At 68.9% G+C, this 13,298-nt stretch overlaps 3 protein-coding genes across 3 annotated transcripts; 1 reads left to right on the top strand and 2 right to left on the bottom strand.

Annotated features, from left to right (window-relative positions):
- Positions 1-2,334: 2,334 nt before the first annotated feature.
- On the bottom strand, positions 2,335-2,997 carry DPM3 (dolichyl-phosphate mannosyltransferase subunit 3, regulatory). Its single transcript, XM_055792337.1, has 2 exons — positions 2,849-2,997; positions 2,335-2,642 (listed from the first exon to the last, which is right to left on the bottom strand). The coding sequence occupies exon 2, from the start codon at positions 2,634-2,636 to the stop codon at positions 2,358-2,360; it is 279 nt and encodes a 92-aa protein (XP_055648312.1). The 5' UTR covers positions 2,637-2,642; positions 2,849-2,997; the 3' UTR covers positions 2,335-2,357.
- A 736-nt stretch (positions 2,998-3,733) lies between these two features.
- On the bottom strand, positions 3,734-5,607 carry KRTCAP2 (keratinocyte associated protein 2). Its single transcript, XM_055792338.1, has 5 exons — positions 5,296-5,607; positions 4,689-4,843; positions 4,553-4,616; positions 4,202-4,268; positions 3,734-3,942 (listed from the first exon to the last, which is right to left on the bottom strand). Exons 1-5 carry the CDS (start codon positions 5,297-5,299, stop codon positions 3,822-3,824), a joined length of 411 nt encoding a protein of 136 aa, XP_055648313.1. The 5' UTR covers positions 5,300-5,607; the 3' UTR covers positions 3,734-3,821.
- A 239-nt stretch (positions 5,608-5,846) lies between these two features.
- On the top strand, positions 5,847-11,777 carry TRIM46 (tripartite motif containing 46). The gene is given in 11 exon segments (XM_055792339.1): positions 5,847-5,979; positions 7,317-7,496; positions 7,498-7,573; positions 7,692-8,035; positions 8,142-8,285; positions 8,404-8,499; positions 8,618-8,871; positions 8,968-9,089; positions 10,248-10,547; positions 10,636-10,933; positions 11,073-11,777. Coding segments are annotated over 11 exon segments (2,253 nt in total). The 5' UTR covers positions 5,847-5,916; the 3' UTR covers positions 11,449-11,777.
- The last annotated feature ends 1,521 nt before the right edge of the window (positions 11,778-13,298 follow it).

Genomic DNA, 13,298 nt, shown 5'->3' with positions numbered 1-13,298 from the left:
TCCCAGGGGAGAGCCAGCACAAGGCTGAGTTGGGGCAGGGAGGGGGCACCCAGGACAGCAGCACTGCTGGGGGAGGCTGTTCTAACCCCCACCCCACCCCCAAGCAGCAGCCTGGGGATGCTGGTCACCACGTGGCAAGAACAGTCATTCTGCAGCTTCGACACGAGGCTTGCTACCGGCCATCACGCCAGCAAATTTATAATCAATTAAAATCCTCACTAAAACCACGACAATTGAGTGTGCACAAATCAGGCAGCCATTGGCATCGACCCAAACTCAATTAGCAAATTGACAATGATCTGGAATGAAGATATCAGGCAAGCGCATCAGCAGAGGGATAAGAGCGCATTTGGGTGACCAAATTACACAACAGACACCGGAGCCTCATGAAAGGCAACCCCCAGCGGGGCAGGAGCCCCATCCCTGCGGCTCCGTCGTGCGGGCAGGTCCTCCAGCCTGGATGACGCAGGCCGGATTAAGGAAGCGGTGACGAGGACTTTGGCAGAGCCTGTGCTACGGCTCAGACGCTCGTTTACACCTTGCAACGCGGCCTGGGAAAAATCAATAGGGAGGCGAGCGGCAGGAACGGGGCTGGGGTGAGAGCGGTGGCTGGAGGGGGAAGGCGAGCTCCCGCTGCGCTGCGGCACGCAGCCCGAGCTGGCGTGGCTGCCGGGCTTGCCTGGCATGCTCCATCTTGCTGCCACGGCCCGCGGAGCTGGAGCTCCCCTTACCTGCACTGGCTGCGCTTGCAGGTGTCTCTGCCGCAGGGACTCGCCCCGGGCCCACGCTCGCCCCCCCCCCACCGCAGCACCCGCGTTTCCCAGTGGTGAGGAGCCCCCCAGCAGTGGGATGCAGCTCCCAGCCTGGGTGACGGTGCTGCTGAAGGACCGACTGCCTGGGGAAAGGGCAGCTTTCTCCGCTGACGCACCGGGCAGAAACTTGGCTGCCGACCGGTCACTCCGGCTGGCATGTGCCGCAAGCGGCTGGCGGGAGTGGCCACGATGTGGCCCCGTGCGCGAGGCCAGAGGTGAGCGGAGCATCCCCCAGGGATGCAAGCGCTTGCAGCAGGCATGTCTCCATGCAGGGAGAAGCTGCTGCCTTGCTACTGCCTACCGAGCTGCTGGAGGGCTATGAGTAGCCCCTGGATGGTCCCGAGTAGCCTGCAGAGGGCTGTGAGTAGCCCACACAGGGCTGGTTGCCCTTGCCCTGTGCCCAGGCTGCGGTCCCTGCCCCAGAAAGGCAGCATTTCGTCGAATCCAGTGTGGTGCCACCTCACAAACAGCCGTGCACAAGTGAGACCACGGGAGCTGCCCACCCTGCTCTGAGCTGCCATTGTTGCTCAGGAAACAGCTAATTAGTTGCTCCTGCTAATTAGCCTGAGTCCTCCCTCATGATACCAACTGCTCCTTTTTGCAGAAGGATGCGCAGCCGATAATTAAAAACAAGAAAGTCCTTTGGCTGGTATGCGAAGAAGCCGGGGAGGCTGCCAGGAAGGCAGGCCCTAGCATGTGTCACCATCAGCCGCGCAGCTCTTCCAGCCGGGCCGGCAGCGTGGGTCTGGGGCCCCCCAGGACAGAGGGGCACCCCCGGACAGAGCCCCTCCTGCCCACAGCTGGGACGCCTGCGCTGCAGGGCGCCCGTCCCGGTGCTGCGGCGTGTCTGCCTGCCACTGCCCACGAAGGTGAGGGCAGAGGAGTGGCAGCTGCAGCCGCTGCGCCGGCAGGAGCGGGGAGCAGCCCCCCGGCGTGGGCTGAGCCACCCCAGCAGGCTGGGGGAGACCACAGGCTCTGGGCACTCTGCATTTTAAAGGCTGCGCTGCCTGCTCCACCCAGCCAGCCTCTCTCCTCCCTCCCCTGGAAACCGGCCAGCGAGACCGAGATGAGTTTTCTCCAGCTCCCACCTGACGGGGTGAACCACATCTGAAGGGCAACCGGGAATGTGCTCTGCCCACAGTGCTACCCAGCGCCGCAGGCCTTCGGGGCAAGGCCCAATCCTGCCCTCGCCACCTCGCATCCCTGCCTCTACAGCCAAGCTCCAAGAAGCCTGGAGAGGGAGAGGCCAGGCTGGGCTGGGGGGGGGGGGGGGGCTCCCTGCAGGCTGGGGGGAGTGCTGAGAGGGGACCCGGGCCTGTGTGGAGACCCCTCCCTTGTGTGGAGCTTCCCAAGCACCAGTCTCATGCTGGGGAGATGACTGATTCCCCACGAGTGTGGCTTGGGGTGGTGTCCCGAGGTCTCTGGCTGCCTGCGGCCCCCAACCCGAGCAGCACCGCCCAGGGGAGCCCCAGCCCGGGCCCCCCGCCCCCCCCCCCCCGGGAGCACCAAACATGGCAGCAGCCACGGTCCCTCAGCTTTATTGGGTCAGAAGCGCAGCCCTCGCCGCCGCAGGTCAGCCCGCGCCGCGCTGATGTGCTCCTGCAGCTCAGCGGCCGCCTCCTCGCAGTCGTTGAAGGTGGCCAGGCGGTAGCCCACGGTAGCCAAGGAGTAGCAGCCAAAGGCCACCAGCAGGTAGACAGGCAGGGGCAGCAGGGCCTGCCGGCACGGGGCGGGCAGCCGCAGCCCCGGCGGCGCCAGCGCCAGCGCGGCCCAGGCCGAGCCCAGCAGGGCGAGTCCACACAGCCACTGGCCCAGCTTGGTCATGGCGGCCTGCGGAGAGAGCGGCCGTGAGACGGGACCGGGTCGCGCCCGCCCCGAGCCCCCCGCCCCAGCCGGGCCGGGCCCAGCCGGGGCCTCCTGTACGGAACCCGCCCCGAATCCCACCGGGCCTTCGCCCACCTGCCCCGGACCCCTCGGAGCCCTCCTGAGCCAGCTGAAGGGCTGCCCCGGCCCCAGGTACCGGCCCCCGCCCCCACCTGAATGGCTCTCGCGCCCCGCACCCGCTCAGCCCCGGCGCGGCGATGACGTCAGTGCAGCGCGCCGCAGCGCGGGGGCCGCCGGGAGCTGTAGTGCCAGGCAGTGCCACGTCGCCCCACGCAGGCGCAGTGGGAGGCGGCGGGGCTCCCCCTGGCGGCGGGGCGGCGGCAGCCCCGGGCCAAGGCTGGCCCCCGTGCCGCAGGAAGCGCCGGGCTCTGGCGGCGGCAGCCGGGCGCAGGAAGCATCTGGTTTCCTCCGCGTCCGGCCTTGGCGGGTGGCGGGGACCCGGCGTGGGAGCAGGCCCTGCCGGCCCTCCCACGGCTCGCGGGGCCTGGGCCCTTCCCACGGCTGCCCCTGCCTGGTGCAGCCCCGGTGCCTGGCCGTTGCCCCCTGCCTGTCCTGGGGAAGGCACGGACAAACTGGGCTGCACCAGGACGGGGGCCCGGGGGCCAGCTGGGGCCAGTGCTTGCCCCTCCTGCCACAGCTCCCCCTCCCCATCACTCACTGGAGCCCCGAGCCACGGGGACCCCCCAGGCCCCCACCAGCTCACTCCAGCCGGGCCAAGCCCCTGTGGCATCAGAGCCTGCTCTGACCCGCCCGGCTCTGCTGGGATTTTCCTCCCTTGCAGGTCCAGGCAGACGAGACGCTGTCAGCACATTTTCCCTGCAAAGCGGCAGGGGGGGTCGGCAGCTGCTTCCCTGCCCTGGCTGTGCTCCGCTGGCCTGCACCGAGCTCCCCCGGGCACCAGTGAGGTGGGGAAGCCACCCCAGGCTCCGCTGCAGCTCAGACGAGTGAGCAGGAGCACTCTCAGCCATGCTGGAACACAGCGGTGTGAGGAAACCAGGCTGAGAGGAACCAAACCTGCGACAGCTGCGGACAAAAAGTTATAAAGAAATGGCTTTATTGGGCAGCTGAGAGCCACAGTCCAGCCTGGTGGGGAGGGGGCTGCCCCACAGAAGGGGCAGCAGGACATCAATTCCTCTTCCTGCCTTTGCCAACAGCTTTGGCGGGAGCAGCAACAGGCACTGTGGACTGGTAGAGCGTGGAAGAGATCTTGTTGATGTAGTAGAGCCCAATCATGGAGAAGATGAGGCTGCAAGGAAGGAAAAGGAGAGGCTACTCAGCTGCTGACAGACAGGAGTACGCTGGGGTCAAACCAACCCCTTTTCCCCCTTGATCCCACTGCGCTGTGGTTTCTAACACTGGCCACCCTGGGGGTCCCCAGCCAGCCTTGGCCCTGCCTGGTGCTCTGTTTCCCTCCCCACAGCAAGCACAAGCCATCAGGGTCCCCAGCAGCAGCCAGAGCAGTGCAACTGCTGCTCCCTACCCTCTGGGGCAGGCTCTGGACTTACCAGGTGGTCACACAGACTCGGTGAATGAGGCCAGAGGCAAAGAGAGCCAGCAAGAGGCAGGTGAGGACTGCAGGGAAAAACCAGGAAGAGATAAAAGATGCAGCCACGCTGCCCCAACACATCAGCCTCTGAGCAGCAGGGCCCAGGGCCGCAGCAATGCAGCACAACATAAAAGCTCAGGGGAACTGCCAGGGTGGACCCTTCCTCCAGGGCAGGGCTGGGACCCTTCAGTCCCACTGACAGAGCAGGGCCCCACCGCAGGCCCATCGCAGACCCAGCCCTGCCGCAGGCTGGCACACCTGCTGCCTTCAGCTGATGGCACACACACCCGCGCCCTTCTGCAGTGCTTACTCTCAGGGAATATCTTGGCCTGGAAGCCCTTGCCAAAGACGAGGTTCTCCAGGTTGTTGAAGGCCTGGCTAGAGGGTTAAGGGACAGAACAGTGCACTGCACCCCTGGCCCCACTCCCTGCTACCCTAAAGGATACGGTGAGGGAGCAGACAAAGAGCGCGGAGCCCAGCAGCCCGCCCTGGATGGTCAGCCACTCGGTAGAGGCCAGCTGCCGGCTGTACATCTGCATCCCAGCGAAGAGCAGCAGCGAGAGCAGCGAGGAGAGCGCCAGGGAGGTACCCGTGCCTACAGCTGGGGTCGCAGGGCCGCCTCAGCAAGGCCACTGGGACCCCCGCTGGCACAGTGAGGGGCACTGCTGGGCTGTGGCTTCACCCCAGACCCACCCCACAGCCCCCAGGCCCGGGACCCTCCCCGGATCAAGGTCCGGGTCCAGGCCCACCCCGCAGGCTCGGCGCGCCCCCTGGGCCCGGGCCCACCCCGCAGCCCCCGACCCCGGTCTCCCCCTGGGCCCGGGCCCGGACCCGGACCCACACCGCAGCCCCCGGGCCCGGGCCTCTCCCCGGGGCCAGCTCCAGGCCCACCCTGCAGGCCCCGAGCGCCCCCCGGGCCTGGACCCATCCCACAGCCCTTGACCGCTGTCTCCCCCTAAGCCCACCCCACAGCCCCCGGACCCACCGCGGCCGCCCCCCGTTAGATGCCAGGGCCGCCTTGGCCACCCGGTACCGCCCCCCCGCCCCCGTTACCCATGGTGCCCCGCGGCGTCGCCCCCGTCCCCGTCCCCGTCCCGTGCCGGTGCGGCGCGCCCGCGCAGGCGCACTGCGGCCAGGCCGGCGGGACGCGGGGTGGTGTCAGTGCGCATGCGCGGCGGCCCCGCCCGCCCCGGGGGCGCAGCGCTCCGACGGGTTGGGGCGCCCCCTGGCGGCCGGGCTTGGCGCGGCGCTCCCCGCTGTCTCGCGCGCCCCCCGACGGCGGGGAGGGGCGCGGCGGGCGGCCCCGGGGCCGGGGCCGGGTGGGGGGGCGGCGCGGGAACCCCGGGAGCTCCAGTACCGGCTCCGGTCCCTCTCCTAGCGCTTACGCTCAGCCCGCCCGGGGTCCAGCCCGGGCACCGCTCCCCGCGCTGCCGTTCGCACGGACCCGGCGGGGGGTGCCCGGGGGCGCGGCGGGACCCTCCCGGTGCCGCCCCCCTGGCCCCCGCCGCCCCCCCCGCCGCCGCCGCCGCCGCCGGGGAGGGTCCCGCTGAGCATGCGCGCCACCGCCCCCCGCCCTCCCCCCGGCTCCGCCGCTCCCTGCAACAGACCGGGGCGTCCGCGGCCGCCGCTGCTGCCGCCGCCGCGGGGACCGGCGCCGGGAGCGGGCGCGGAGCCATGGCCGAGGGCGAGGACCTGCAGACCTTCACCTCCATCATGGACGCGCTCGTCCGCATCAGCGTGAGCGGCGGCGGCGGCGGGGTGGGGGGGCACGGCGGGGCGGCCGGGCCGGGTCGGGCTCCCCCCAGGCCCGGTGTCGCCATGGCAACGCGGCGGGGCCCGGCGGCGGGTGCGGGCGGGGCGGCGAGGGTGCCCTTGAGCGCCGGGCGGGCCGCGGACCCGCGCCCCGACCCCCCGCGCGGCCATCGCAGGGGAAGGCCGGCACCGGCCCTCCCCCCGTCGGTGCCACAGCCGGGGCCCGGAGCACCGGGAGCTGCTGGCACACCCCGGGGCGTGGGGGCTGGGCCCCGGCCCTGGTGCCCATCCTGGTCCTTGCCCAGGTGCTGGTCCTGGCGCTGGTCCCAGTGCCGGTCCCCATCCTGGCCCAGGTGCTGGCCCCAGTCCCCATCCTGGTCCCAGCTCTGGTCCCCATCCCAGTGCTGGTCCCAGTGTCAGTCCCGATCCTGCCCCTGTCACTGGCCCCAGTCCTGGTCACCATCCTGGCCTTGATCCTGTCCATGCTGCTGCTCCCAGGCCTGATGCTGGTCCTCATCCTGGCCCCAGCCCTGGTCTCCATCCTGGCCCTGGTGCTGGCCCCAGCTCCAATCTCCATCCCAATCCCAGCCCTGATCCCCATCCTGGTGGTGCTGCTGCTCCCAGGCCTGGTGCTGGTCCCGATGCTGGCCCTGGCCCTTGTGCTGGTGCCAGGCCTGGTCATGGACTTGGTGCTGGTCCTGGCTCTAGTCCCAGTGCTGGTCCCAATCCTGGTCCTGGTGCTGGACCCACCCCCAATCCCCATCCTAGTCCCAGTTCTGGTCCCCATCCTGGTGCTGGTGCTAGTGGTGGTCTTGATCCTGACCATACTGCTGCTCCCAGGCCTGATCCTGGTCCTCATCCCGTCTGGCCCTGGCACTGGTCCCCGGCCTGATCACAAATTTGGTGCTGGTCCTGGCTCTCGTCCCAGTGCCAGTCCTGATCCTGGCCCAGGTGCTGGCCCTAGCCCCAGTCCCCATCATGATCCCAGCCCTGGTCCCCTTCCCCATCCAGATGCTGGTCCCAGTGCTGGTCCTTGTCCTGGTCCTGCTGTAGGCTGCGGGCTTGATCCTGGTCCCAAGGCCTGATCCTGGTCCTGGCCCCAGCGCTGACCCCAGCCCCAGTCCTCATCCCAATCCCAGCCCTGGTCCCCATCCCCATCCAGGTGCTGGTCCCAGTGCTGGTCCTTGTCCTGGTCCTGCTGTAGGCTGTGGGCCTGATCCTGGTCCCAAGGCCTGCTGCTGGTCCTGGTGCTGGTCCTGACCCCAACCCCAGTGCCCGCCGTGCCCCCGCTGGCAGGTGACGCTCCCCCCCTCTCTCCCCAGACCAGCATGAAGAACATGGAGCGGGAGCTGGTCTGCCCGGTGTGCAAGGAGATGTACAAGCAGCCGCTGGCCCTGCCCTGCGCACACAATGTCTGCCACGTCTGCGCCAGCGAGGTGCTGCTGCAGCACGGCTACCTCTGCTGCGACCCCACCTCCGAGCCCTCCTCGCCTGCCGCCACCCCCCTCCACCCGCAGCCCCCGCCTGGGGCGCCGGGCCGTCCCCAAGCCCGACCGCCTCGACCGCCTCCTGAAATCAGGTGGGGCAGCCGCAGGGGGACGGGGATGGCATCTGCGGGCTCCCCCTGCGCGAGGTGGAGGGGTCTGGGGTGCTGTGTCCCCCCCGCCCCTGATGCCCCCGCTGCCTCCCTCCCGCAGGCTTTGGCACCTACCCGGGGCGCAAGCGGGGCACCGTGCACCCCCAGACTGTCAGCTTCCCCTGCCCGGCCTGCCAGCGCGACGTGGACCTGGGCGAGCGGGGTCTGGGCAGCCTTTTCCGCAACCTGACGCTGGAGCGGGTGGTGGAGCGCTACCGCCAGACCATCAACATCAGCGCCGCCATCATGTGCCAGTTCTGCAAGCCCCCGCAGCTGGAGGCCACCAAGGGCTGCACCGAGTGCAAGTCCAGCTTCTGCAACGAGTGCTTCAAGCTCTACCACCCCTGGGGCACCCAGAAAGCCCAGCACGAGCCCACACCCCCCACCCTCACCTTCCGCCCCAAGGTACGGCCGCCCCCGGCTCAGGATTTTGTGGGTGCTGGGGGGAGGGATCCTGGGGAGGGGGGCAGGAGGCACGGAGCCCCGCTGAGCTCCCCCGTGCCCCGTGCAGGGGCTGATGTGCCCGGAGCACAAGGAGGAGGTGACTCACTACTGCAAGACCTGCCAGCGGCTGGTGTGCCAGCTCTGCCGCGTGCGCCGCACTCACACCAGCCACAAGATCACCCCGGTGCTCAGCGCCTACCAGGCTCTCAGGGTAAGGGCTGTGGCCGCGCCGGGAGGAATCGGGGGCACCGGCGGAGCCCCGGGGCGGGGGGGTTGCACGTGCATGTTGGGGGGGTTGCCAGCACCTTGCCTCATCTCCTCCTCTGCAGGAGAAGCTGACAAAGAGCCTCGCCTACATCTTGAGCAGCCAGGACACGGTGCAGACCCAGATCGCTGAGCTGGAGGAGACGGTGAAGCACACGGAGGTGAGGGCGGGAGGTGCCTGCCTGTCCCTGAGCTGCCCCCAGGCGCGGGGTGGCACTGCCAGCCCGGCCCCTCTCCGCCCCAGGGCGCGCGGTGTGCTGACCCTGCCGCGCTCGGCAGGTGAACGGCTCGCTGGCCAAGGAGGAGGTGTCGCAGCTGATCCAGGGGCTGTGCGCCATGCTGGAGGAGAAGCGGGCGACCCTGCTGCAGGCGATCGAGGAGTGCCAGCAGGAGCGGCTGGCCAGCCTGCACTGCCAGATCCAGGAGCACCAGGCCATGCTGGAGAACTCGGGCATGGTGGGCTATGCCCAGGAGGTGCTGAAGGAGACCGACCACCCCTGCTTCGTCCAGGCTGCCAAGCAGCTGCACAACAGGTACCGGGCTGGGGGGACCCTCAGGGGTGCGGGGCTGATCGGAGCCAAGGTGGCCACCGTGTGCCACCCTGATGTCCCTGCTCTCCCGTGCTGCAGGATCCTCAGGGCCACTGACTCGCTGCAGAGCTTCCGTCCTGCGGCCACAGCCTCCTTCAGCCACTTCCAGCTGGACGTCAGCAGGGAGCTGAAGCTGCTCACCGACCTGGCCTTCATCCGAGGTAAAGGCAGCAGGACCGGACACCGGCTGTGCCCTGTGTGGAGGTGCAGCCCCTGCGGGCAGAGCGGCTCCCTGCCCGCCTCGAGCCAGAGCTCAGCCACGGCCGCAGAGCGCTGGGCGGGTGCTCGCGGATCTGCCGGTGCCCCCTCCCCGTCAGGGACGGCCCCCGCCCCAGCAGCCCCCAAAACAATCCCTGCCCCTGCCCTGCCCTGTGCCAGGGTGGCCAGGCTAGGGGGCAGGACAGGCAGGGCCGTGGTGCCAGGTAAGGGCAGCAGGAGCGCCGGAGGGTGAGTAGAGCGGAGGCTGCCCCGCTGCAGGGCAGGTGCTTCCCCACAGGGCAGGAGCCGCGTGGCCCTGCCGGACCCGCTGGCAACACTTTTCAGACCTGCTTCTACCTCTCTTTGTTTATAGGCTGCGGCCGCTGCTGAGTCGTCACTGAAGTAACTGAGGCAAGTCACATCCCTGCCCCAGAGCCAGCCCCGCTCTCTCTGTCCCATCCCTCCATCCCCGCTCCCGCCCCATCCCTCCATCCCCGCTCCCACCCTGTCCCACTCCGCTGCCATCCTCCATCCCTGTCCTGCCCGCTGGCAGTGGCAGGCAGCGGCTCTGCCCCTCCTCCATCTGCTGCTGCTCCTCCTGCCCTCCTGCTCCCTCCTCGCCCCATTTCTGCCCCATTTCCGCCCCCCCTCCTCACCCCATTTCTGCCCCCCCTCCTCGCCCCATTTCTGCCCCATTTCCGCCCCCCCTCCTTGCCCCATTTCTGCCCACCATCCCCTCATCTCTCCACCCCTCCTCCCCACCCTGCCTCTCTGCTCCCACTGCACCACCAGCATCTTCACACCACCCTGCCATCCCCATCTCCTCCCCTCCTCTTCTGCTGCCTCCATCCTCTCTCTTTCTCTCTCTCTCTCTCCTCCCTCCTCGACTTGCACTCAGCCTGTCTGGTCCCTGGAGCCTCACAGCAGCGAGCTCCTCTGTCTCCCTGACTCTTGCTCTCCTCTGGTGCCTACACACGGTCTCCGCAGTCAGATCCCCCTAGACTCCTGCTGGTTGTGCGTCCGTGCGTCCGTCCGGAATGCCCCCTCCCTGCGTCTGGCCGCCTCCCTGCCTGCCGGGGGGGGGGATGCTGCCTGATGCCCGTCGGTGCCTCTCCCCGCAGCACCCGAGGCCCCCGTCATCGACACGCAGCGCACCTATGCCTACGACCAGATCTTCCTGTGCTGGCGGCTGCCGCAGCACTCGCCACCCGCCTGGCACTACACGGTGGAGTACCGCAAGACGGACGCCAAGGCCAAGGGGCTGAAACTGTGGCAGCGGCGGGAGGAGGTGCGTGGCACCAGCGCCCTGGTGGAGTACCTGGACACCGACAGCGTCTACGTGCTCCGGGTGAAGGGCTGCAACAAGGCGGGTTTCGGGGAGTACAGCGAGGACATCTACCTCCACACACCGCCCGCCCCAGGTGAGGAGCGCCGGGGGCTCGCAGCACTGATCGGAGCACCCGGCCGGCTGCTTGTGCCATCCTTCTCACCCTCTGCTCTTCCCTGTAGTCCTCAACTTCTTCCTGGACAACCGCTGGGGCTTCAACCGGGACCGGCTGGCCATCAGCAAGGACCAGCGCGCCGTGCGCAGCGTCCCCGGCATCCCCATGCTCTTTGCTGCCGAGCGCCTGATGACCAGCTGCCACCTCTCCATCGACCTGGTCATCGGTGACGTGGCCATCACGCAGGGCAAGAGCTACTGGGCCTGCTGCGTGGACCCCAGCTCTTACCTGGTCAAGGTGGGCGTGGGGCTGGAGAGCAAGCTGCAGGAGTGGTTCCAGGTGCCACAGGACGTGGTGAGCCCCAGGTGAGCGGGGGCTTGGTGGGAGTGGGGGTCCTCTGCCTGTTCCTGCCTCCCCGCCAGGCGCTGGCTCTGGGACGCATAGGGCAGCCCCAGCCTGTCCCTCCCGCGTTGGCGCTGGGACTCACCCACGCCCCTGCCACAGGTATGACCCCGACAGTGGCCACGACAGCGGGGCAGAGGACACGACGGTGGAGGCACCCCCGCCCTATGCCTTCCTCACCATCGGCATGGGCAAGATCTTGCTCTCGCACGGGTCGGCACTCACCTCTCGCGACCCCAACGGCTGCACTGTGCCCTTGCCTCCGCGCATCGGCATCTGCTTGGACTACGAGCAGGGCAAGGTGAGCTTCTATGATGCCGTCTCCTTCCGCGAGCTCTGGGAATGCGGCGTGGACTGCTCGGGGCCCGTCTGCCCTGCCTTCTGCTTCATTGGAGGGGGTGCCCTGCATCTCCAGGAGCTGGTGGCCAACAAGCAGGAGCGTAAAGTGACCATCGGGGGCTTCGCCAAGCTGGACTGAGCTGTGCCTGCGCTCCCCGTGCGTGTGCCAGCCATGGCCCCCCATTGCCCAGCGAGCTCCAGGGCCTTGGGGGGACATGGGCCAGGGCCAGGGGGAGCAGAGCACAGGGCAGCCCCGGCCCTGCCGCCACTGGGAATGGGCCAGTTGTTTGGTTTATGGGATGGGTGGGGATGGGGACAGCTCTGCCGTCCCCTCCTCTCCCTGTCACCTTGCCCCTTGCCCCAGCTTGGCTGGAGGTTGCTCTGAGCTGGGGCCTCGGGCAGGGCTGGGCAAGGGGTCAGCTCTAGAGATGGGGAGCGCGAGCGGGATGCGGGGCTGTGCAGGGAGGGGGGTGGCAGGTGACAGTGGGGGTGACGGTGGGGGGGTAGAAGCTGGGTGCTGGCTGGGGTGGGGGTGGCAGCTGGGCTTGGGGAGAGAGGGCGGGGGGAGGCTGGGCTGGAATGAAGTGTGAAGACTTTTTTTTAAAATGCCTCATTTTCAACGTGGCTCACCCGGCTGCAGCGCCATGGCCGGGCACAGCCACCACGGCCAGGCACAGCTGCCATGGTCTGTGCCGCGGGCTGCCAGGCTGTGGGATGCTGGTGCCTCCCCCCTGCTCTCCCCTGGGGCTGCAGAGTGCCGCTGGCTGTTCTGCCCTGTCCCCAGCTGAGCCACGTGCCTGGCCAGCCCTGCCCGTGTCCCTGCCTGCACGTGCTCCGGCAGGACACGCTCGGCCCCCGTTACACCGCTCAGTGCCAAACCGCGGGCAGCCGGGGCTGGCTGGGGCCGCGGGGTCGGGACCTGACCCAGCCGGGAGCTGTGCCACGCTGCCATCCACCACGGGGGCCCGTGCCAGCGGTCCCATGCTGGGATCTGTCCGAGCTGCTGTCGTTTCTCCTGGGTTCTGTTACAATTGCTGTATTTTCATGGTTTCCTACAATAAACTGCGATGCCAGACTCCTCTGGAGCTGCTCTGCGGTGGAGGGCAGCCGCCCCACAGACACTGGCGCTGTGGGGTGCTGGTCGGTCTGCGGTGTGGCCATGGGGCTGAGCTGTCCTTCGGGCCATGGCCAGCAGGGGCCAATCCTGCCCAGGGAAGGGCCTGGGGCAGCGTGGGCAGTGCTGACGTGTCTGGTCCCTGCCCGCGCCCTGCCTGGCCACGTGGCTGCTGCCACCCGGTCTCGGGGTGTCAGTGGACCAGCCGCCAGTGGGGTCTAGAAAAACCCCGGTAGCATTAGCGAGGGGTCCTAAGGGTGGCTGGTCCAGCCTGGGGGGCTGCTGGGCACTGGGGCATCCTCTCAGGGTAAGGGGGTCTGGACCCCCACCCGGGTACCCCCATCCTGCAGGGGAGCAGCGTGGCAGGTGGAGGAGCCGGTGACTGTCCCCGGGGGTGGCTGGGCCGGGCTCCCCGTGAACAGGCGGCTCTTTGTGGGGCTGAGCCTTGGCGCTGGTTTCGATTCCTGCGGGCCCTGCCCAGGGCTGGGGGGGGCTGGCACAGCCCTGCCTTGGCATGTGACCCCATCCCTGGCGGGGGGGGGGGGGGATGTGATGCTGTGCCACAGCTGACCCTCAAGGCTGTGCTTAGCTTTGCCCCTTCCTCCTGGCACACGACAGCAGAGCCCGGCACGCTGTGGGTGTCCCCCACATCATCCCGCTGTTCATGTGCATGCAAAGACCCCCTCCCAAAGCCCTCCCTGTGCCAAACCCCCCAGCTCCTGCCCTAATCCCCCCTAGGGTGCACCCGATCCATGCAGCCCCCCGCATGCAAAGACCCCCCAGAGCCTTCCCCGTGCCAAGCCCCCCCAGCTCCTGCCCTAACCCCCCCATAGGGTGCACCCCATCCCTGCAGCCCCCATCCCCGCAGCCCCCCC

Source organism: Falco peregrinus, chromosome 19, assembly GCF_023634155.1.
Source record: "Falco peregrinus isolate bFalPer1 chromosome 19, bFalPer1.pri, whole genome shotgun sequence".
Classification (NCBI taxonomy): domain Eukaryota; kingdom Metazoa; phylum Chordata; class Aves; order Falconiformes; family Falconidae; genus Falco; species Falco peregrinus.
The sequence above is the reverse complement of the archived record's forward strand: the minus strand, read 5'-3'. Positions and strand labels throughout refer to the sequence as shown.

What these genes read in the sequence shown, in the direction of transcription:
- DPM3 (XM_055792337.1), bottom strand. Translation starts at nt 2,636, where the DNA reads ATGACCAAGCTGGGCCAGTGGCTGTGTGGACTCGCCCTGCTGGGCTCG.
- KRTCAP2 (XM_055792338.1), bottom strand. An exon ending in GGCCAAGATATTCCCTGAGA is followed by an intron (nt 4,269 to 4,552) that starts GTAAGCACTGCA and finishes TTTTCCCTGCAG; the next exon opens with TCCTCACCTGCCTCTTGCTG. An exon ending in CGAGTCTGTGTGACCACCTG is followed by an intron (nt 3,943 to 4,201) that starts GTAAGTCCAGAG and finishes CCTTCCTTGCAG; the next exon opens with CCTCATCTTCTCCATGATTG.